Below are 24,273 nucleotides of genomic sequence, written 5' to 3' on the forward strand. Positions count from 1 at the left end.
AAAATTTAGAAAAAATATACTTTTTGAGATGCTAATTATAATTTAAATAATTGAATCCCTTCTTGTCTACACCATTACCTTTTTTTTAAAATTATTTATAAATAATATTATTTTAATTTACATTTAAAATATAAAAAATGTATTTTTTATATGATGTCAACTAGAAATTAAACATTTTGGGTTTTATAGAAATTTACATCTAACAACTAAATTACATTCAACTATATGAGAAATATTTACAAGTTTTTAGGTTTTATAGAAATATATGTAGAAGAATAAATATAAAATTCATTGATATTGAAAGTATATATATATATATATATATATATATATATATATATATATATATATATATATATATATATATATATATATATATATATATAGTTTTTCATTAAAGGATTAGGATTAATTATATATTATTTTTTATTTATATTTTGATATTTATACTTTTAAAAATTATATTAAGATCTTTACGGCTTTATTAAAAAGATAATTTTATAGGATTAAAAATCAGGAGAGAGAAATTTTATTAGAGTAACGAGATCAAATATTTTATTTTTATAAAGATAAAATTTTTAATAATAATTTTTAAAATATATGAATTAAGATGCTAAATATAACTAATTAAAAAAGGTAATTTATAATTAGTCTAAATGATTATATAAACCTTTGTCAAGCAAGCTTGGTTCTTAACGTCCGTTCATCGCCTCTGGTTTATTCTTCTCCACGACTCCCTTCTCAAAACGACTTCAACGTAAACGCGCAGCGAGACAGAGAGAAAAAGTCCAGGTCCGGATCCACTAGAAGTCACATAGCAAATAAAGCCCTTACTACCGTTCACAGCGCGACGCGTGTCCATAACACCGGATATGACGGAGCGGGTTTTAAAAGCCCTCTTGTTTTCTCATCCCATGGACACTGTCGAGAAAGGAAGGATCCTAAGAATGGCGATCGATCCCCCCTTCCGCCTTCTCCTCCACCTCCGCTTCCTCATCGCCCGTCACCAAATATAAAGGAAGGGGAGGAGGTTTGATTCCCGGTCCTTCTCTTCCGTCCCACATTTCGCCATGGAAGCCCTCGCGGAGCTCTGCGACCTCGTGGCGCAGAACCCCGACCTGTTCGCCGACAAGCTTTCTTGGATCTGTTCCCGCTGCCCTCCCTCCCTCAACCGGTCCACTCCCGGCGGCGCCTCCGCGGTCCCTCCTCGCGTATCTCGCTCCCAGCTCCACGCCCTCGTCGCCCTCGTCCGTCTCCTCTCACGGTGCGCCACCGCCCCCGCCTCTGCCCGTGCTCCCCTCCTCGACTTCCTCCGCGCCGCCCCGTCCGTCGCTTTCCGCCCCTCCTTCTGGCCCCAGGCCTTCTCCTTCGACCAGATCTCCCTCTTCTTCTCCGACCTCCTCCGGTACACCGCCCAGGCTGCTGACCTCTCACCCGACCTCTCCGCCGACCTCTCCGCCTTCTTTGGTGGAACCGTCGTTGCCGTTGTCTCCATCCTCAGCGGTGGCGGCGACGGAGACCCGGCCATCGCCCGCACCTTCCTCGTCGCCATCTCCAGGAGCTGCCCCCCGATCGGTCCCGCTGAGTCTGAGCGGCTCGTCGGATGCCTCCTCGACCAATTCGCCTCCCGCGGGGCCGAAGAGGCTACATCTGTTTCCTCACTCTCCGAGAACTCGTCGTCGTGGAGCTCCTCAGTGCAGAGCACGCCGTCGAAGGGGAAGACTAAAGATGAAGATCGGGAGACCGCTGACGACGCTGCGAGCGAGGTCTCCTCTGTGACTCCTATGGGGAATGGGAGCTCCGGTGGCATTGCAGGGAGCGGTGCAGATCAATTAATATCCAATGAGGGGCCGGGAGTGGTGAGGCAGGACATGGTGGTGTTTGAGGAGGAGACCGTGGACAGGTTAGAGAAGCAGGAGATCGCATTCAGGTTATTTGGACAGATGATGGATAGAAACGGGGCGATCAACTCCGAGCATTTAGAGCAGGTTAGAAAGGTGGCCACGAAACAGATCAAGTCTTTGCCAGCATTTCTAAAGGTTAGTTTGTACCTCTTTTCCTTTTTTCTTTAATCAAAATAAACACACTCTTATACTCTTCCATCTATAACTCATGAAGGTCCTTATTTATGCTGCTTATTCAGGTATTGTTCTAAAATTACTTTCAACGAATTGTGTCATCTTTCCTGACCACAATTAGTATTAGAGTGAAATGTTTTGTATAAAAAAGGGGGGCAGCATGAATTTAAAATAATGTTTAAACTTGACCAAATCAGTACAAGAATCTTAGCTCGCCTAAAATTAAAAGTGAATTTCTAATGTTGCAAGAATTTAATAGTCTATGGTTTTTCTGATCTGAATTACTGGACTGTGATGTGTGGACGACTGCTTTTTGTTTGGTTAGGATGACTAAAGTTCCTTTTTGATTATCCACTTCCAGGTTCGAAAACGTGACTGGAGAGAACAGGGTCCACAGCTGAAAGTTAGAATAAATACAAAGTTGTCCTGTTGTCAAGCAGCAATAGTAGTGCAGATTAAGAGCCTCATCTCTCTAGATTCAGATGGGAAATCTTCCAAAGATCTATTGCGTCGAACACTTGCCTTACTCCTGGATGCTGCAGAAGCTTGCATAGTCTCTTTATGGCGAAAATTGAAAAAATGTGAGGAGCTGTTCAGCACATTACTCAGTGGAATTAGCCAAATAGCCGTGTCTCGTGGGGGCCAGCTGTTGAGAGTGTTGCTCATTCCCCTGAAGCCACTTGTCCTGACCACCTGTGCTCAGGTCTGCTTCTGGCTTTTATTGGATATGGATATTGCTCTTCTTAACCCACATCAAGTTATGAACATATATAATTAGCTTTTGGTGTTTGCTCCTTGGAACAGGCTGATATGTCAGGAAACAATCAGGGAACTATGTTTGAGACTGTCACAAAGCTATGTTGTGAAATAATTGAGTTTGGATGGAGCAAAGATAGGGCTCTTGTTGACACTTTTATCATGGGTTTAGCTTCATGCATTCGGGAAAGGAATGACTATGAGGAGCAGGTATGGAAAACTGTTCCTTCCTAGACAAAGTGGTTCTGCTTCTAACAACCCTTAGGAAGTTCAATATAGTTGTTTTTGTATATAACTGGACCAGCTTATTTATAGAGGATTACTTTGAATGATTAGATTGCCATTGACATTGCACTTCATATTTTGTAAGCTCGTTAACTTTTTAGATGAAATTAATAAAACATTAAAATTTTTTATTCCTGTAATGGATGATAGAGCTGTGCACCAGGTTGTTTTCTAATGCTAAAGTTTATTTTAATTGCTATGCCATAATGGAGCTTTATTCGCCTATGTGGCTTTTGTTTCTTGTTTCTTGTTTCAGTGTCATTTGAGTTTTGCCTTCAGAAAACAATATATGTTGGATTCCCTACATAACCTATTTTCTGTTGCAGGATGGGAAAGAAAAACAGGCTGTTCCTGTTGTCCAGCTGAATGTCATATGTCTCCTTGCTGACTTGAGCTCGTCAGCGAATAAGTGGGAAATCGTAGACATGATTTTGCCCCTCTTCATTGAGAGTCTTGAAGAGGGAGATGCTTCCACTCCAAGTTTATTACGTCTCCGAGTATGAAACCTTGTCTCCTACGAATGTATATGCTAGTGTTTAGTGTTAAACTGTGTGTCTTGTTAGGCTTTTGTGTAGTTTTAGTTTTATCATTTTGATTTCTTCTGATGTAACTGTTGTCATCCATAGTGTGGCAATCTTGTTGAAATGATTTTCATAAATATTTCAGCTATTAGATGCCGTATCTCGCATAGCTTGTTTGGGTTTTGAGAAGTCCTATCGTGAGACGGTAGTTTTAATGACTAGAAGCTATTTGGATAAACTCAAGAATATTGGATTGACAGAAAACAAAACACTGCCCTCAGAAGCTACTACGGAGCGAGTAGAGGTCTGTTTAGTTGTTTCTTTGGACTCCATATTATGTGCTACTTCACAAACATCTAATTTGTCATTGTTTGCTAACTGCTTCAACTATATTCTAGACACTTCCTGCAGGGTTTCTTCTGGTTGCTTCTCGTCTTACCGCCGCAAAACTAAGGTCTGACTACCGCCATAGGCTATTATCTTTATGCTCTGATGTGGGACTAGCTGCTGAATCACAAAGTGGAAGGTAGGGTTTTGATGGGTGACAGGTCTTTGTGTCAATTTTGTTACACTTCATGTAGGTAGCCAAGCCTATGCACCAATCTTTTCAGGGGCTTGATGTATGGGCAGCCACCTGATTGTGGACGTTGCCCCTGCTGCCCAATATGAAGGACACAGAAAATGTCAAGCACTGTTAGCTGTGTGCTCAGTCTTGTATCATAGCAACCTGTGGAACATTTGAAGTTTTGGTTATCTAAAGCTCAAGGAGTTCTTTTTATGTTTCTCTCTTTTGTTATTCTCAGTGTGATGCTTTTGATTTTGTAGGAGTGGTGCCGATTTCTTAGGGCCATTACTGCCTGCAATTGCAGAAATCTGCTCTGACTTTGATCCTGCAGCCAATGTTGAGCCTTCTCTATTAAAGCTATTTCGAAACCTATGGTTCTATATTGTTTTGTTTGGCTTAGCACCTCCGATTCAACAAAATCAGATCCAAACAAAGCCAGTATCAACATCGTTAAATACTGTGGGAAGTGTTAGCACCATACCTCTTCAAGCTGTGGCTGGGCCATACATGTGGAATGAGGAATGGTCTATGGCTGTCCGACGCATTGCAAAAGGAACACCACCTCTGGTAAGCTAATAAAAGCATCATAATACTTCTGCGGAATATCTTCATCTTACATCAGTTGTTGTACCATATCAAATACATTTAATGAAACCATTTTTCAGTTCTTGCAAGCAGATACTGCTTTTTCACATACGACATGCTAAGTTTTTTGAGTATACATGCAACATCCATCTTTTACTCTTTGAAACAAACTTGTGTGATGCTTGCAAGCTTCCTTTTTTGTTGTCCTTGTATAATTGATAACTTTTCTTCCATATCAGCTCTTTCATGTTTTAAGGTTTGCAACTGTTTTTTTGTAGGATCAAGAGTTAGTTTTTTGCAGTGACAAAAGTCTTAAAATCTGAATCATCTTATGTTAACTAGATTGCTAATTAATGATGCTAATAATTGTTATTTGAATATTTACTTGATGGATAATGGTTCTGTATTATGGCAATGGACATGTTTGTGATAGGTTGTTAGTTCAGTGAAATGGCTTGAAGATGAATTGGAGCTAAATGCACTTCACAACCCTGGAAGTCGTCGTGGCAGTGGTAACGAGAAAGCTGCTGTTGCTCAGAGAGCTGCCCTTTCTGCTGCATTAGGAGGACGAGTTGAGGTAGCAGCAATGAGCACAATTTCAGGTTCAAATGAAATCTTTGTTAAAAAGACGTCCTATTTTGCTTTACTTCTTTTTTTAATCTTTGCATCTCGTAGGATCTGATTCAAAGTGCTGTTCTGGCTATGATTGGCTTAGTAAAAAGTAGATTCATCTAGCTAGGAGAAGAGAACAATCTATACTAATATTGTTTGAATTTTTATTTGAACAACAGGTGTTAAGGCAACATATCTTCTTGCAGTAGCTTTTTTGGAGATAATACGGTTTAGTTGTAATGGTGGCTTACTCTCTGCTGACCCCTCTTCGACTACATCAAAAAGTGCGTTCAGTTGTGTGTTTGAGTATCTACTTACTCCAAACTTGATGCCTGCCGTGTTTCAATGCTTGACTGCAATCGTGCATAGGGCTTTTGAAGCAGCAGTATCATGGCTGGTAAGCTTTTGATGCTTTTTGAAATATGCACTTTCCTTTTTATATGGTGCTTTGTTTTTTACTTGAAAACTTTTATATCATACATTTATTTTATTCTGGTTGTTACTCAACTATGGATGTTGACCAGGCATCTCTCTAGTTTATTGTATGTGGTATATGGTTTCTATTATTCATCCATATGAATTGTGTCAGATGTGTCAATAAGATGAACACCAGATTCCCAGAAAACATTTTTGGATAGGTTTTAACAATAAAATGAATGACTATAAACAAACATTTTCTGATGTATTATTGCATTTTCACAACATTCTAAATCAAGTTATTTTGTCAAAGTATGCTTATTTAGTTATTTTTGTGATGTATGTTCTAACTCTTGCATTTGTCTAATATATGATCTTTTTAAACTTATTTTTGTATATGTGCCAATATATCAATCATTATACTGTCTTGTTTTTGCCAGATTAGACATGTACATAAACACATCTGAATTCATTCACACTGCTTAAATTTTTAAGTTTGCTAAATATTTTATTGATGCATTTATTTATCTATTTGCCTGTTCTTCTGATAAATTTTACATCTAATGTCAAGGAGGATCTTTATATGCTCTTTCTTAAAATGGTCAGAAAAAAGCTGCTCTCTAGTAGGTGATAATTGCGATGATCCTTGTTTATTTGAACTCATACTGTTAAGAAAAACAGCAAACGATTGATCTCCACCATGCAGGCACTTAAATTGTGCAGAGCATGAATGTTTTGCATTTAATCCCCATTCGGTTTTATAAGATTGTTGTTTGATACTTTGACCTGTTATCGAGTGAAAGTGGAAGTTCTTGAAAATATTAGTTAAGGCAAAATATTATTTTATGGTGATATTTATGGATAATAAAATAAAAAATCTTTGGATTAGGTATTATTTATGGTGTTTTTTCACCAAACCAAAAAGGCTGAAAGGAAATAAAAAGTTATTCAAGAAATGAGTGAAATTAGATGCTAGCTTTGGTTATCAGGTTATCAAGGAAATAGAAAGTAAACTGATACACCATTAACAAGTTTTATATAGGCCTACTTGAACTGTTACACTTGATTATTCAAGTTCTCATATATGCATAATTGAACTGTTACACTTCAATGTTAAGTTGCTCGTATGTGCAGACATCAAAATGGCTCAGTGTTGGCAAATGTTAAAGCATCAATATGATTTCTTTGCAAGGAATAGGCTGCAGAAGGTTATTAATTTTTAGCCATTGGAAGGATATTTAAAATATTTTTAGCATGGAATTAAGACATCTTTATAATATCGTGATCTGTGGCCGAGTCTTGGTGCATGGTGAGGTTTCTGCTGCCTGATCTAGGTGATCATGTATATAATTTAATGATTGGGGTGCCTCTTTGCTATAATTTCACGATTATCTTTCCAACAATCATTAACAATGCTATACTATAGGGGAGTTCTCTACCCAACTCTTTATTTACATAATTTTTCAGCATTGTCATCATTATTCTCTGGGCCTGTACTGTTAGCTCCTTAGTTAATATTGGTTTCCACCTCTACCTTGTGCTCATTTGACATGTCTACCAAGACTACTCTCAACCCAGAACATTTACTATAGATGAAAAATGGCACATGAGAGCTATTTCAGGAGAGAAGTCTTCATTTCTGCACAAATTTGAGATGTTCTGCTCATGGTATGCAATTTCGAATGGTACCGTTTGGTACGGGTGGTACGTACCGGTCCGACGGCATATCGGTACGCGGACTGCCCGCTACCGGACGGACCGTGCTACAGTAAGAGGAAATCGCTCGGTAAGCCCTGGTGTACCGTTTGGTATGCCCTAATGTACTGCTCGGTACGCTGGTACCGTACCATATCGAGCCAACCTTGAAACACCGGTACGGTACGGTATTGCATACCTTGGTTCTGCTTAAGGATAAAAAATCTGTTACTAAATATATACATGGTTTTTTGGATGAGGAAAGGAGCTAAAGAAGAAATTTGAAGGACAAGAAAAAATAGATACCAAGCTACGCAACCAGATGATAATCTGAGTAATATGTCTGCCACCAATAAGAGGCATTTTAATTAGACTTTTGACAACTAGATGGTGAGAGTGAGGCAAGCCTTAATCACCAATTTTATGTGATTTGATTTTCTCAGATCATTAATAACCATATCATGCTACGCAACCAGATGATAATCTGAGTCTAATATGTCTGTCACCAATAAGAGGCATTTTATTAGACTTTAACAACTAGAAGGTGAGAGTGAGGCAAGCCTTAGTCACCAATTTTATGTGATTTGGTTTTCTCAGATCATTAATAACCAGCTGTTCATTTTTTCAACTGCTTAAATCTTATATCATAAATAAAAGGAATTCTAAGCTTGACATCTTGTAAAGAATCGAGTAATCAATTGCTAACTTTCATGTCAACTCTTTGGGCCTGTGACAACTGACAATATCTTAATCTAATTCGAGTGTATCATCTGGTTGTTGCATTCTATTAATTATAATTGCTACCACTGTTTTTTTTATTGGGATTGAATTGTGGCAAATTCTTATATAGTAATTAGCTTTATTGATTATCTAGGAGGAAAAAATATCTGATATAGGACAAGAAGCTGAAATAAGGGAATCGGTTCTTTCTGCTCATGCGTGCTATCTCATAAAGAATTTGTCACAAAGGGATGAACATGTCCGTGATATTAGTGTTAATTTGTTAACTCAGCTGAGAGAAAAGTTTCCACAGGTTAGTTCTCCCTTTATGTTGGCTGGATGATTCTCATACGTTTCTTGCGATCTTTCAGTTATTTTGTTGTAAAAACTGGTTGTTTTGCCTGCAGGTATTATGGAACTCTTTGTGCTTGGATTCACTTCTTTTTTCAGGTCATAATGAATTACCATCTATTCAAGTACATGATCCTGCTTGGCTTGCCACAATTCGCTCTTTATACCAAAAAATTGCTCGAGAATGGATCACTACTGCTCTTTCTTATGCTCCATGCACTACACAGGGTCTTCTACAGGTTTGCTCAAGGAATAAATAAGCTGTTCTTACATGATTAGGATCTTAATGAATTTATGTCAATTGTGGTTGAAAAAAAAGCTTCTTCAGTTAGAGTTGAATTCTACTTTATGAGTTTTATGATGAGATTTATGTTTTTGTAGACTAATAACCAAGTTTTAAATACCATTCGAACATTTGATGGTACAGTCGATATGGTATTTACTGGTTTGACAATCAGCCAAGATGAGGGCTACATAATTTCTTATGATTGGTTCAATATGGGCTTTACTGTGCTGTAAAATCACTTTACCGGGTTTACTAGACCATGTTTTACTTTTTAACAATTCTCTGTATCATTTTTTTAAATTTCTTCTTTCTTCTTTGTCTTTTCTTGATTTCTCTACTCTCTTTTTTTTCTTCCTTTATTTTTCCCCTCCTCCCCATTGCATTCACTTTTGCCTCCACCCTGCCGCATTATCGGTGTCTTCTCTTCCTTTGTACCACATCGGGCTTATTGGATAGTAAGCTAATTGTTACTGGTATCCACCATCAACTCCATTTTTTTTACTTCTTTTCTTATATTTCTATATTTCTTCATACCAAGTTGCCGTCTCTCCACCTCCTCTTGCTTCACTCCATTGTTTCTTGTTGCCTCGTCGTGGCCTCTCATTCATCGCCTGATGTGTAATTCTTTGGTTTTGTTCCACATTAAATATGAGAGAGAAGTTGAGTTCGCACATAGAGATAGATGAGTCTTCTACTATTAACTTGGATTTAAATATTTTATATCTATGGTTAAGAGTGGTCAAATTATCCCATCGGTTGGGTTGTGACAAATAATACTTGTGGATGAGGCGTGAGGACATTGCGTGGAGCCACCACCAATAGGCGGAGACTCACATGCACTACACTAGGGTTTTTGATGAGGACATCAAGTCTTAAATGAGAGAGATGGTAATATCCTGATTTATACCTATATCAAATGTTGCAGGAACATTGGACTGGTTTATGAGGTGTTAACTTGAACTAAAACATTTTGGGCTAGTGGTTCACATCCATTAAGGGAATGGGATAGTTATTCTAACCCAATGGGTCATGATATGATTACCTGACCTCCTCTTCTCTCTCTCTTTGCTTCTTCCGGCTGATGGCAACCAGTACTACTTCATACCAACAACCAGTATATGTAATTTCAATATCATACATGTCCGACCACCAATCAGTATTGGTACAGACTTGAGATTTAGTCCTTGGTTAGGTGTCCGTTAAATGTCTTACCACACATGTGCTTGCGTGGTCTGATCTTTCTATACATCATATTAGGTTGTATCAGAATTCATGTTGGTATGGCTGACTTTGTTGGTCCAAACTTCAATGTATAGATGCTTAACATAATCTACGGATGCTTTCAACTAGGTCCACCAGTATGTGGCTGATACATTAACAATTTTTTTGGCTCATTATTATATCCAAGATTTTTATTACTACATTTAATTGGAAGGTGTAAAGATTCAAAATATATACTCTGATTTCTAACAAAGAGAAACCTGCATATATTGGCAGTTTGATGCCAGTATATACATATGCTGGGCCATGGAGACGCAAATTTCTTTGCTTACATTATATAGGATATATTATTCTCGAGGCATCCAAGTTTACTTTTATCGAAGTTGGGATTTTATGGCCTCGTTGTTGTTGTTATTTGTTGTATACAAGTTTAGTTGTAGTTTGATTTATTCTTGTGCTGGACATCTAGTCTCGACCAAATTTGTCACTTTTGTAGGGATGGGATCACAATAAAAATGCAATGAAACAGTTGACAGCTAGGTTATTTTGAAAGCCTTGTTTCACCACCCTGTTTCCTTTTCTGGACTCAAATACTTTTTCCTCAGTGTCTTCTATATTGAAGGGTCCTTGCCTGAGAAAAAGAGGCTTATGAATGTTCTTGTGATGAAAGAAAAAAAAAAAAACAAAGTTGCTTGGCCTAATCTTCTTCTCTTTCATCTCTATTCTCACTTTTTTTTCTTCTTCCTTCTCATTTGCTGATTTATGAAATATTTTACTGAATTTATGCCATTGAAAATTCAATATTGTGGTAATTAAGGTTATCAACATGCTGATGATGATTCTAGACAGGTAGATTGGATGAATTTGTATTATTTGGGTTGGTTTGGATTCTCCCATGCTTAGACTTAATAAATGAAAGAATACACGATGTCTATTATGGGCGGATTAGTTAAGCATGAAGGGTTTGTCAGTCCATAGATGCTTTTCATAGTATTGAGCAGAGTTCTTGCATGAAATGACATTGGTGATAGCCTCAATTGGAAAGTCAAATTTCATTAGAACCATTTAGCAATGATCTGACCTATCTCCATTCATCTTCTGATAGAATAGCCCTAAACTAAATCAGCTTTGGTTTCCCATTGTACAATGTCGACTTATTGAGGCCTAAAATGCTAGTTAGACGTCTGTTTGAAACCTCTTAGGCAACATAATTGGTCTGCCATAACAAAAGACAAAATTTGATGCTCCAAATGGAACTTTTCTCTGTGCTGATTGGATGATTAAGCTTATATAGTTCCTTGGTGCATCACAACAATTGCATCACATTGAATACTTTTTATTTGTGAAACATTTTTGGACCAGAATGCAGGAGAGGTGTCACTATGCTCTTCTTAAGTTACTAATACACATATACATATAATGAGACATTTAATTGACATTAAGGTTTGCATATCACACAAATTATAATGAGAAATTTCTTTGGCACACTAGAGTTGTTATGCTTTTTGAATCTAGTTGCTCCATAAGAACTCTTATATAGTGTTCGGTTACACATTCTGATGTTTGACATTACAATGCCAGGAAAACCTATGCAAGCCGAATGCTTTGCAGAGGACACAACATGCATCAGATGTGGTTTCCCTTTTGTCTGAAATACGTATCTGTACAGGGAAGAACGATTCTTGGACTGGCATTAGGACGGCAAATACTCCAGCGGTTATATATTCTGCAGCAGCAGCATCAGGAGCCAAAAAGGAAGTATCGGATGGTTTTATTCTGGAAGTTCTTTCAACTGCTGTTGTGAGTGCGACAGTTAAGTGCAACCATGCTGGGGAGATTGCTGGTATGAAAAGGCTATATGAGAGTATTGGGGGTTTTCAGATGGGCATGTCTCCAGGAAGTCTGGGACTTGGTCTTGGTCAACCCATGAATGTAGGGTTACCCTCTCCGCAATTAAATCTTAAAAAGGAATCATTCAGTGAAATTCTTCTTTCGAAGTTTGTTCATCTGCTTCAGCAATTTGTTGGTACTGCTGAGAAAGGATTAGTGATGGATAAGACATTATTTCGTGAAACATGCTCTCAGGCAACTGCATTACTTCTGTCATACTTGGTAAACCTTTGAATTTCATTTTGAAGTTCTTTTTGCTAATCCTGTGTTTTGTCATTACACTGTCTCTGGCACTTATTGTTATTGATTGAGATGATGATCAGGATGCTGAGTCTAAATTGAACATGGAAGGATTTTCACAACTATTACGGCTTCTTTGCTGGTGTCCTGCTTACATCTCTACACCAGATGCGATGGAGACTGGAATATTTATCTGGACATGGCTGGTTTCTGCTGCACCTTCGCTGGGATCTCTTGTCCTCGCAGAGCTTGTTGATGCCTGGCTGTGGACAATAGATACAAAACGTGGATTGTTTGCATCAGAGATGAGAAATTCTGGTCCTGCTGCAAAATTGAGGCCGCATCTTGTTCCTGGTGAGCCTGAAGCACCAGAAGAAAAAGATCCTGTAGAAGGGCTAATTGCGCATAGGCTCTGGCTTGGTTTCTTCATTGACCGTTTTGAGGTTAGGATTGAGTTTGTGGCTATTTGTCAGTTCTCTCCTGTAGCATCCTCTATGATAGTGTAGTTAATAGAATGCTCACATGTGGATATTTAGTTTTGATTCTGAGACTGATGTAGGACAACTTAGCTCTGATGCCAAACTTGATGTCGGACAAGTTCGTGACAAGCAGAGAGAGTATTATTTTATTTAAGAATAGATGAGGGAAAAGATAAAGATTGTGAATGATAATAGAAAAAAACTAACTATAGACTCTCTGTCTCAAGAAGTACTTCCTAGGGATAAAGACTTCACATCTCCATTTGTCTCATACATAGATGATGAAATCATATAATTGAGACAAGAAACATGGTCTTACAACACTCATACATAATGTGAAAAAACTTATATTTATTCAATCATTCTATGATCTTTAGTTATTATCTCTTTCCATCTTATTAGAGACTCCCAAGTACATATTAAGGTAAATCAATCATCAGTTCTCTTCTTTGGAAAGATATATTCTTATTTTCTTATGAACATTCTTTGAAACTACTTGATCAGTAGATTTCCTTCTTTGTCTCTTCAATAATGATGAAACTTCTTTAAAGGAAGAAATCTTTAATACACCCTTGAAATATTCAAAGCAAGCTCAAGATATGTTTTCTTTCTTTTTACTGGGAATCTTAATTGAAGCCTAAGATTAATGTTCTTCCTTTTTTACGTTTGTTTTGTTCTCTTAAACAATTTTGGTAAGTAATTTTCCATTTGGCAACTTTACACAGCAAAAGCAGCCCTTGAACAAATAAAATTTATTCAAACAAAAAAAAATAAAAATGGTCGTGTATCATGTACTTTTATTGAATAGGAACTCATTGACTTCAATTGGATGAAATTTTGATCAACCTTAATTATAAACATCTTGGTTAAATCAACAGTTCTGATATAATTTGACATATGACTATAAAACATCTTGGTTAAATGAACAATTCTGATATAACTTGGCATAGGACTACTTGATTCTGATACCAAATCTAATGTATGACGAGCTTTGATACCATGTTCATGACAAATGAGAAAGAGTTAGGGAATAGGGAAAAGGAAAGATGATAATTGAGAAAGATGATATAAAAAAGGAAAATTATTAACCTCCTTATGTTTCAAGAAGTGATTCTCACAAGGATGATAGAATCGCAGTATCGCACCATCAAGGAAAGAAACATAGTCTCATACCACTTGCATATGTTGTGGGAATTTTTTTTTTGTTCATTCTATGTCTTTGATCTTTTGTTTCAATCCTTTTCCCTCTTTCTATAAACCCAACAAATACAACAGGAAAGAAAAATACAAAAATAAGAAAAGTATACAATTACATCATGACAAATGGATAATCTACTTCCTATATGTGTGTGTGTGTGTGTTGACAACTAATCTTCCTTGGCAAAATTGATTTATGGGCCTCCCTCCATTTTTGTTAATTCTTTGTCCATAGGGATGAAATCTTCAACTGAGCCCAAGATGTATTTCCTTCTTTTCCTTAGATTCTCTAACAAAGACCAAGATTAATCTCCTTTTTTCTTTGGCTCCCTTTCTTTTCTTCTTTTGGGCAATATTGGTAATTAATGTAGCATAATAGAAGATGCTACTATTTGGAAGATTATGACATTGCAAAATACCCCATGAACTAATAATATATTTTTTTAAACAAGAAATATATTTATATGTTCATGCATCATAAACAACTTTGCATTAGGTGATATAAATTCTGTTTATTTGTTATTAATGTTTAACATTACTAGAACTTCGTAGGCCTGAGTCTCCTGGCAACAGAGTCATGAGAATGGTGTTTTATTTTTATAAACCAAGTGGAATGTTAACATAATGGATTCTAGTTTGGCTAAAAGGAAAATCATGTCTTGGAGTTCTTCCAATTTTGGTTAGATTGAGGGGCTACACTCCTAAAGTTTATGAGCAACAGTTGGAGTTCCATTGATGTTTTGTGCAAATATTTAGTATTACTGCTTATATAACTCTAGTCATTCCAAATTCACCCATGAACAAATAAGTTAGACAATTCTAGTTGTTCCAAGAGTCCCACAAACAAATTTATTTACATCCTTCAATTTTTTTCTTGATGAACTAAATTGAAGTGACTTGATTTCAAATGGATAGTTGGAATTTGATAGTGAAAGGACTATCTAAATTTAATCAATAACCCAAAAGGAAAGTTCCTTATGCTCTATGTAAGCCACCCTAAAATGTCAATGTCTATTGCTCCAATCTTACTATCATATAGTCTTCTTCTGCATGTATACATGATGTCCTTTTTATTATGACTAATCAAGCTTATCCTTTGATCTTGGGTCGTCATCAAGGATTTAAATACCAATCAGATTGGTACATACTGATTGATATCTACTGGTTCGACCTAGTGCCGGTGACGACATGTTTAGCCTGATATCTATGCAATACAATTCATTTTAAAATTTTATTTATTCGATAATCCTGGGCTCAATATACTGGCATCTACTGGATTGTAAAACTGGTATCAATCCATTATTTAAATCCTTGGTCTTCATTATGTATCATGGTTGTAGTAGCTTTCAGGTAAACTTTTCTCCAGATGTTTGTAGAATGAAGTTAACTTGCTGATGAATTATCAATAGCTTTGCTCAGTGCAATACACTCATGAAATGTATCCCCTGCGGTTCTGGGTATATCTTTGAATATATCAGTTCCTTTTTGTGTTCTCGTTTTCCTGTTTTTCTATTTTGTTGTAGTTGAGTCTATTATTATATTTGCTTGACCATTACCTAGCCACCTTGCTCTCCATGATGACTGAAAGTTGTGTTCTTCAGCTTATAACCAAGAAACCATATCGTTTGCAATGTGTCTGACACTTTAAAATTTAAATTAATACTTTAATGGAGCATCACAAAGCATGTTTTGTCATATTGCCAGAGACTTTCTTGTCGTTGGTATATACTTTTGCATAACAAAACATGGCTTCACTTATTTATTTGATATTCTTTATATGCAGCATCCACAAATCTCAGATATGTTGCACTGATTTTGTTGTTGCTAGGTTGTTCGACATGACAGTATGGAGCAACTTCTGCTTCTAGGCCGAATGTTGCAAGGGACAATGAAATCTCCTTCACATTTTTCTCACCATCCTGCTGCTGCTGGCACCTTCTTCACAGCAATGCTTCTTGGATTGAAGTTCTGCTCATGCCAGTCACAGAAAAATTTGCAGAATTCCAAGATGGGCCTTCAATTGTTGGAGGATAGGGTTTTCCGGTTAGTAGCATTGATCCTAGCATCATTTACATTAGTTCTGTATTAACCTTTTATACTGATGGCCAACAGTTTGCTAAAATGTTAATTGGTTGTTCTTTTTCAGTATACTTCTCTTGTAGTTATAGTTTGCACTGTGTAAGTAAAGGATTAGACTCATGAAAATTGTACAAGAAACTAAAGAAATTATATTTGTGAGGAACAGTTGTTTTATTTTAATCCTAAGAAAATAAAGATGATGCAAACTTTATAGCTTATACTCTACATATCGAAGAACATTCCTTGTTGCCCTCCTCAAGGAGGCCTTGGTGCTGGATGAGCCCAGTTCTCGCTCAAAGGGCTGTCTGGCCAATTACTTGCAGTTTTGGTACCAATGCAGGATTCTGGTTTGCTTTGATTGAGACCCACCCAGCATGGGATATCATGCTTGTTAGAGACAGCACATCTTGATGCTTAACACGTTGTCACCTCTATGGCTCTATCTTTATGATTATATGAAAAGTTATCTATATTTTATACATTAAGATGTTCTTATGTGATGGAAAGAGTAATGATCATCCCTCCTTATTTTCTTTTATCATGAATATGCACAAGCAAGATTACTTAATTTATTGAGCATGAAGAGAAATTATCATATCTGGCTATACCCATTTTGTTATGTGTTCTGTGTGGTGCAATCAGGTGACATTATTTTGTGTATTCCAGTGCATCCTTGAGCTGGTTTGCTTATGGGCCTGAGTGGTATGAAACAAATAGTAAGAGTTTTGCTCAAAGTGAAGCCCAATCTGTTTCATTATTTGTCCATCATCTTTTGAACGAATGCGTGGATAGCATTCCAACTGATTCATCATTGAAAGGACGAGGACGTGAGAATGAATTGTTGAATATGGTATGTTTGATTTCAAGCATTCAAACTTGTAAAGTTTAATGCTGTAACGTAGTAGACCCTATTCTCTTGTCTAATTGTCTCCTCTGCATGATTTACAGACGGAACTATCCCATCCTGTATGGGGACATATGGATAACTATGCTACTGGGCGAGAAAAGCGCAAACAGTTGCTTCTTATGCTTTGCCAGCATGAATGTGACAGGCTTGAAGTCTGGGCGCAACCCTTAAATATGAAGTATTGCTCAGTAAAATGTGCTTTTGCTTTATACATTAGTGCTGCAGCAAATGTTACACTAAAAATTTAAATATTTTCTAATGCTTCTACAGAGACAACATATCTCGTCCTAAAATTGGCTCAGATAAATGGATTGAGCATGTAAGAACTGCATTTTCTGTGGATCCCCGCATTGCTTTCTCCTTGACATTGAGGTTCCCTACAAATTCACATGTGATGTCTGAAGTAACTCAGTTGGTACAAGTATGTTTTCTGTATGCCCAAATTTTTGATTGATTATATTCCTTTCTTTTTCTCTTGTAGTTACTACATAGCTGATAGAGAAAATTTGTTCCTATATTTTGTCCTTTTGTGATTATACCATTTGTCCCTGTTTCCTTATACCGACTCTTCTAAGAGTTGTACTTGCAGATCAAACCATCACTTCTTTTGCTTCCTAATTTCTTAATATAGTTGATCTGATTTCTCCTGGCTTTTGCTCTGTCTTTTCTTCACAGGTGCACATATCAGAGATTCGTACTATACCTGAAGCATTACCATTTTTTGTCACTCCAAAGGCAATCGAAGAGAACTCAGTATTGCTGCAGCAATTACCACATTGGGCTTCTTGTTCCATCACTCAGGCTCTTGAATTTTTCAGTCCTCCATATAAGGGCCATCCACGTGTGATGGCTTATGCCATGAGAGTTCTAGAGTCCTATCCACCGGAACGTGTGACATTTTTCATGCCACAGCTGGTACAAGCTCTACGATATGATGAAGGGGTGGGTGTCCTACATGCAAAGTATTTCTGCTCTGGCTCCCTTTTGTTTTGGCATGAATTTTATGTCATAAATAGTCACCTTGTAGTTCAAGAATACAGGTCTGCCTATGTTTTTATTATGTGCGTTCATCCCCCATTTGTTTGTTTCTATACTAACGTTATTCTCTTGAATTCTGCAGAGGTTAGTTGAAAGCTATTTGCTTCGAGCTACTCAAAGAAGTAACATATTTGCTCATATCTTGATATGGCATCTTCAGGTGTTGCCTCTAACCTTAATTTTGCAACCATTTTTGTTGTTATGTTTTTTTATACACTGATCTGTGCCTAGCTAATTGTGGTTTCCTCAAACAATTAGCTCAATTTTTTGTTCTTTACAAAATCATATTGTGGGTTTCATTAAGTCTTTCTCTGACGTCAGCTCTCCAAATTTCAAATGACAGGGTGAGTCATGTTCGCAAGAATCTGGAAAAGATGTTGATGTGGTCAAGGTAGGTTATCTTTCCATGACCTTGGCTGCATTCTATAAAGCAGAAAGCAAGTGATTTTTTATACTTTCCAGAAGGATTGTGGTAGATTGCTAACCTACTTAGCTAGTAAAAAAACATTTTATCCATTATATACATACTGAATTATAAAGATGAAGCAAGATTGAGATGTCACGTATATATTATGAGATCTCTCAGGTACTTCTCATGCAATAACACAATTTCTTAGGAAGGTTTGTTTCAGTAAATGCCAACAAATAAAATGATCCATAAGATTGAAGAATAGAATAAAAATTCAGGATGAACTGGCCACTTTGACGAAATTTACTGGAGAAGGCCAAAAAGAATTGTAAACAGAACATATTAGAAAATTAAAAGAAAAATGACTTGATGAGATCACTTCGTCTACATTCTGGTCCCGTGGGTGGTGCACTTGATAGTTAAAGTCTTGCTTTTTAGTTGAAGTCCTTACACCTCAAGGCTCAATGTATGTAATGAAGGCCGTCATTTCTCCTGGACACAGATGTCAACCATCACTCATACTTGAGCTCACCTGACACAGACGTCTGTTGCTTTTTGAAATTTTGGCTTGTGTCATATTTGAGCCTGTTTTCACTGAGCCCACAGTTTTCTAACATTGGATTCATTGCAAATTAACAATGTCTTTTCTTTATGTAAATTTGTTATTGTTTGTTTGTTTTTTTTTAAATACTGGGTCAAAGCATGTTGACAGGACTTTAAAGTGAAGATTGGATTCAACATTCTATTTTGCTAAAAGTTTATGCTGTCATAAACTTGTGATCCTATATAGAGTAAATCCTTATTAGAATGATTTGTAAATTACATATATTTAGTTTGTATGTTTACATGGTTCTTTTCTTGTGATCCCGTATAGAGTAATTCCTTTCAAGCAATACTTCCTGTCGTCAGACAGAAAATTATTGATGGTTTCACCTCTGAGGCCCTTGACATGTTTCGGAGAGAGTTTGACTTTTTTGACAAAGTCACATCTATTTCTGGTGTTCTCTTTCCACTACCAAAGGAGGAACGCAGAGCTGGTATCAGAAGGTATCACTTATATAGCATTGTATTTATCATTTTTTATGCCAATGTGGTTTCAGTTTAATACCATGTAAGCGGGTTACATTTGTATTTATTTCAGAGAGCTGGAGAAAATTAGTATTGATGGTGATGATCTCTATTTACCTACTGCTCCAAATAAAATTGTTCGGGGCATTCAGTTGGATAGTGGGATTCCCCTTCAATCAGCAGCAAAAGTTCCTATAATGATTACATTTAATGTTGTTGATAAAGATGGGGATCCTAATGATGTAATGCCACAGGCCTGTATTTTTAAGGTAAGTTACTGCCATAACTTATTTCTTGTTTGTCAGTCAGAGGAACCCATTTGAATTTAGAGTTAAAGTTCCTCACTGTAGATGCATTGCTTAACTCTAATCATGTTTTAGTTTAATATTCACATTCAAGACTAATAAAGTTAATTTAGATCTTAAATTTGATCATGAGGTTAGCTTGGCAGAACCTCGATACTGAATTTTCTTTCTGTACTTCATGTATGCTGGCCTCTTTGTGATCAATTCCTGTTGGAGCTTGAGATTGAATTAGATTACAGCAACTACTGTAGCCATTATTTTTTGTAGGGTTCCAGATTTCTCTCATGACATTTATTTTTTATGTGCCTCTAGATTAAGAAGTCAGTATACCAGAAATGGTTTAGGACTTCATCAGGTGGAACTTTGGCACTATATTTTTTTTTGTGGCAATGTTGCATAAGAAAACCTTGTTATATTGGCCTATAAAATATAAATCAAGAACTGAAACTAAGTGTGGCATATTTTCAAAGACATGTTTTAAGTGCTAAAAAAATTGTAAAGTTAAAGATCTTGTCTCTAATCTTACTCTACCTTACAATCTGTTATTTGCTTTGTGCACTTTGATTTATTCCTTAAGAGTTATCTTTTTTGGCTGGCTATGCTGTATATGTGCATCTTTACATGTCTTTGTTTGATATTTAAGTTTTACTAGTTTCTTTAACCAATCTGTTCTCTTGAATACTAGATTATTACATTTGTATGTGTAACTACGTTCATGCTAAAATATCACACATCCATCATCAAGCAATAACATCTATCTTGTGATGATTTTGGGTTACAAAAATCCACTTCTCTGTAAATAGGAAGTTCTAATTTTGAAATGCATAGTTTTCCAAATGTCTATTTCAGTGTGACATCTATCATTGAAGTTCTCTACCTCATGAATGCAGCTGCTATGCTATGTATGTTCATCTGTGTTCATAAATGAAGTACTTGGAGTCAGTTAAATTCTTTTTGTTCTTTGGTTGCATTTTGTAGTTATGCTTTTGTTTTATTAATTTGCATCTCATATATTCTTACTGATGTGTCATCAAACTGCAGTTGCTAAATTTGGGCAATTAAGGCCTTTGTTGGTATAATAATCTATGATCTGAAGTTTGGTTAGAGAGGTCATGGTTTGTGTGCTTTTTGTGACAGTCCATGGCAATCCACACTGGACAGTATGTCTTGGCACAGGATTCAAACAGGTCTGTGCTGTGCTGAGGGCACGCAGACACTCCATTGTCCTGTCACAAAGCCTGTGCCAGATGACAAAACCTCAACTGACATGTAGTGTGCTGGATATTATTGTTTCTCCCTTATGCTAGAATGATTTTGATTGGTGATGCTGCCCTAACGAGAACTCAATAGTGGGAAATAATCCATGTAGTTGGGACATTGTGGCTTCTTGTTGTTGCCAGTGCCACGAGTCAACACTTTGCGGGAGATTATGTATTTAAGCTCATTTTAGTACTTTTGAAACTGAGTATTGGCTTAGCTAAAATCCTCCCATTGCATTTCTTTTATTTTGCTATTAATAGCACAATATAGTATATTGTATACTACCAAGTGCTGATTGCTTACAGCATTTCCTAATATTGTAGGTTGGAGATGATTGCCGACAAGATGTTCTTGCGCTTCAAGTGATTTCTTTGCTTAGGGATGTATTTGAAGCAGTTGGGTTAAACCTGTATCTGTTTCCTTATGGTGTTCTGCCAACTGATTATGAGAGGGGCATAATTGAGGTAGGATTTCCATTTATAGTTGGTATATCTATATGTGCCAAGTGCAAATACATCTCCATTTTGATCTTTGTTTCAATTATGGGTTCATAGAATTTTTATGGCTCATGATTCTACTTTTCAGATTATATTCCCTGTTTACAACATGTAGGATTACATTACCAAACCTCAAGATTTCAACTCAAGTGATGTAGGATTAAGCTTTAATGATCAGTGTCACCTGAATTCCTATGACATTCAGATTGATATATTATCACACCTTGAGACTGTTTTGTCATCCAAGCGAAATGCAACATTATGTTACTAGATGGCCACTTAGGCACTGATCAAGATGCTTGGATGCAGTTTGGCCAAAAATATATTGGAAGATGTAGCATCTAAGGTGGTGGGCTGAAGCTCCTAGGCAGTACTGCCTACCTCAAAGCTATTTGTTTGATGATTGTGCTATTCCTTCAGTTTTCATGTTCTCCTTGGAACTTTTTAATTCTCAGTAACATATTATTGCAAGGAGTCATGGTTTGGTCAGTTTGATCTTTGTAGTTCCTATATGTTTGCTTCCAACTAATTTAGGCCAGTTGTAATAGTAGTATAGAAGCAGATGGTGATATACTGTAGGAGGACCTGAGGTTGAATGTGCTGCCATCTTCTAAACATTGGATCAGCTTAATGAAAATATATGCGGAATCCAGGAACTATATTTAGGGTTCTGATATCTGTTGCACATGGTTAAAGCTTCAATTTTAGTAGTTTGGTATCTTGATTAAGCAGCACAACTTAGTGCTTTTGCTACGATGAAATATGTTTAAAACATTGAACTATGCTGTTGCTGTGCCATAAGAGTCTCCTGTTTCTTCAGAATTTGCCGTCTATCCTGTCATATGAATTGTTTGATCAGATGATTTTGTTTGCAAAGATAATTGACACCATCTTACAAAGCTGTTTCAAGTATTTTATATCAAGGGCACACTCCATATTAGATATCTCTTAAAAAATTAGTTTTTCAAAAAATCATGCAGGTTGTTCCTAATACACGGAGTAGAAACCAAATGGGGGAGACTACTGACGGTGGTTTATATGAGATTTTTCAACAAGATTATGGACCTGTAGGTTCTCCCACTTTTGAGGCTGCACGTGAAATGTTTATGATCAGCAGTGCTGGCTATGCTGTTGCCAGCCTCCTACTTCAACCAAAGGATCGACATAATGGCAATCTTCTCTTTGACAAGTATGCTCTTTAATAATTAATTCTTCCACGAGTAATTGCAAGTACTGATAGTGTAACTTATTGTAATTTACAGCAAGGGAAGGCTTGTTCACATAGATTTTGGGTTTATATTAGAAACGTCGCCAGGTAACAATATGAGATTCGAAAGTGCTCAGTTCAAACTGAGTCACGAGATGACTCAACTGCTTGACCCTTCTGGGTCAATGAAGAGTGATACCTGGAGCCAGTTTGTCAGGTAATTTGCATAAATTGCTTACATGCAATCCATATCTGCATAGACATTTTAGATAGTCGGTGACTTGAAAAAACTCAGTTTGCACTTGAGATCTATGCACCGTGACTTTGTCATCACAAATGAAAGCATATTAAATTCAGTAAATCATATTTCATATCTCTCTCTATATGGCACCTTCTGTACGTTGTCCCATTTTGATAGCATTAAGCCAATCACATGAAGTGCTACTGTTGCATTTCTGTATCATGCGAATGCTTCTTTCTCGCATTAAGATGCTCTTCACCCAGCTACCTGTATAATCTAACATTGGCTATACAGTCTCATATTCATGAAGGTCGAGTCAAACTAACTATGGTGGCATAGTTTGTAGATCATGTCGAGGATGCTTCCCATTAGTTATGTTGTCATGCATGCTAGATTTCATCTAAACAGTTTTAAGTTGTCAACTGTTGTAAAATCAAAGGTTTACCTTCAACTCACTAATTGCTTTTCCAGTCACGGTTTGTTGAAATTTAATATCTTCGTATCAATAAGAAGTACAAACGTGACACCATCAGTGAGTATCAGAAGTCATGCAGAATCACATGACCAATGATCAAATTTTAACAGACACAGAAGTGCTAATTTCCTTGTTGCATCTTCTACCATGTTTTTAGCAACGAGACCACCAAGACATTTCCTATATCTTCTTTACGTTAGCCAGAAGTTTCTAAATTTCAGGTTTGAGTATTTATGTCATTTTTTATTATTTCAGCTTGTGTGTGAAAGGATACCTTGCAGCACGGCGGCATATGCATGGAATTGTTACGACCGTACTTTTGATGGTAGACAGTGGTCTACCATGCTTCAGCAGGGGAGACCCCATAGGAAACCTGAGGAAGAGATTTCACCCCGAGATGAGTGAGCGCGAAGCTGCAAACTTCATGATAAGGACATGCAACGATGCCTACAACAAGTGGACCACTGCAGGCTATGACTTGATTCAGTATTTGCAGCAAGGAATTGAAAAGTAGATCCAACCAATACCATGCATGCATTGTAATGTTCCACAGGTCAGTTTTCTTGTTAGTAACGTAAGAGTAGCATAAACCAGTCGGGAAAATTCATGGTTTCTTGAGGCTGCAAGCATTCGTGAAATTCATGTCATGGTCTGTTCAGGTGGGTGTCGAGGTATCAATGAGTGCTTATTTTTGTGCTTGCGAGGCAGTGTAACTTGCTGAAGTCAGAGGAAGAACATTGTAACATATTTATGTCATAAGGATCATGAAGACAATAGTGCAAGAAAAGAATTCTGGTTTGTCCTTGCAAATGTTGTGGCTTCACAATATCTCACATTATCATTACATAAAGAGAATGCCTTCACAGTAACAATAGTTTTCATTGTTTCA

The 24,273-nt window shown here is 36.9% G+C and overlaps 1 protein-coding gene across 1 annotated transcript; it reads left to right on the forward strand.

The window, feature by feature from the left end:
- Positions 1-909: 909 nt before the first annotated feature.
- LOC103990760 (phosphatidylinositol 4-kinase alpha 1) lies at positions 910-24,194 on the forward strand. Its single transcript, XM_009410018.3, has 26 exons — positions 910-2,039; positions 2,440-2,781; positions 2,883-3,044; positions 3,446-3,616; positions 3,786-3,944; positions 4,039-4,166; positions 4,466-4,772; positions 5,224-5,392; positions 5,582-5,799; positions 8,389-8,547; positions 8,642-8,824; positions 11,674-12,204; positions 12,306-12,665; positions 15,727-15,941; positions 16,644-16,827; positions 16,926-17,062; positions 17,155-17,305; positions 17,560-17,826; positions 18,005-18,082; positions 18,266-18,313; positions 19,206-19,378; positions 19,473-19,668; positions 21,288-21,428; positions 22,442-22,650; positions 22,724-22,885; positions 23,640-24,194. The coding sequence occupies exons 1-26, from the start codon at positions 1,071-1,073 to the stop codon at positions 23,896-23,898; spliced, it is 6,078 nt and encodes a 2,025-aa protein (XP_009408293.2). The 5' UTR covers positions 910-1,070; the 3' UTR covers positions 23,899-24,194.
- Positions 24,195-24,273: the final 79 nt, after the last annotated feature.

This window comes from Musa acuminata, chromosome BXJ3-1 (assembly GCF_036884655.1).
Source record: "Musa acuminata AAA Group cultivar baxijiao chromosome BXJ3-1, Cavendish_Baxijiao_AAA, whole genome shotgun sequence".
NCBI classification, from domain to species: Eukaryota; Viridiplantae; Streptophyta; class Magnoliopsida; order Zingiberales; family Musaceae; genus Musa; species Musa acuminata.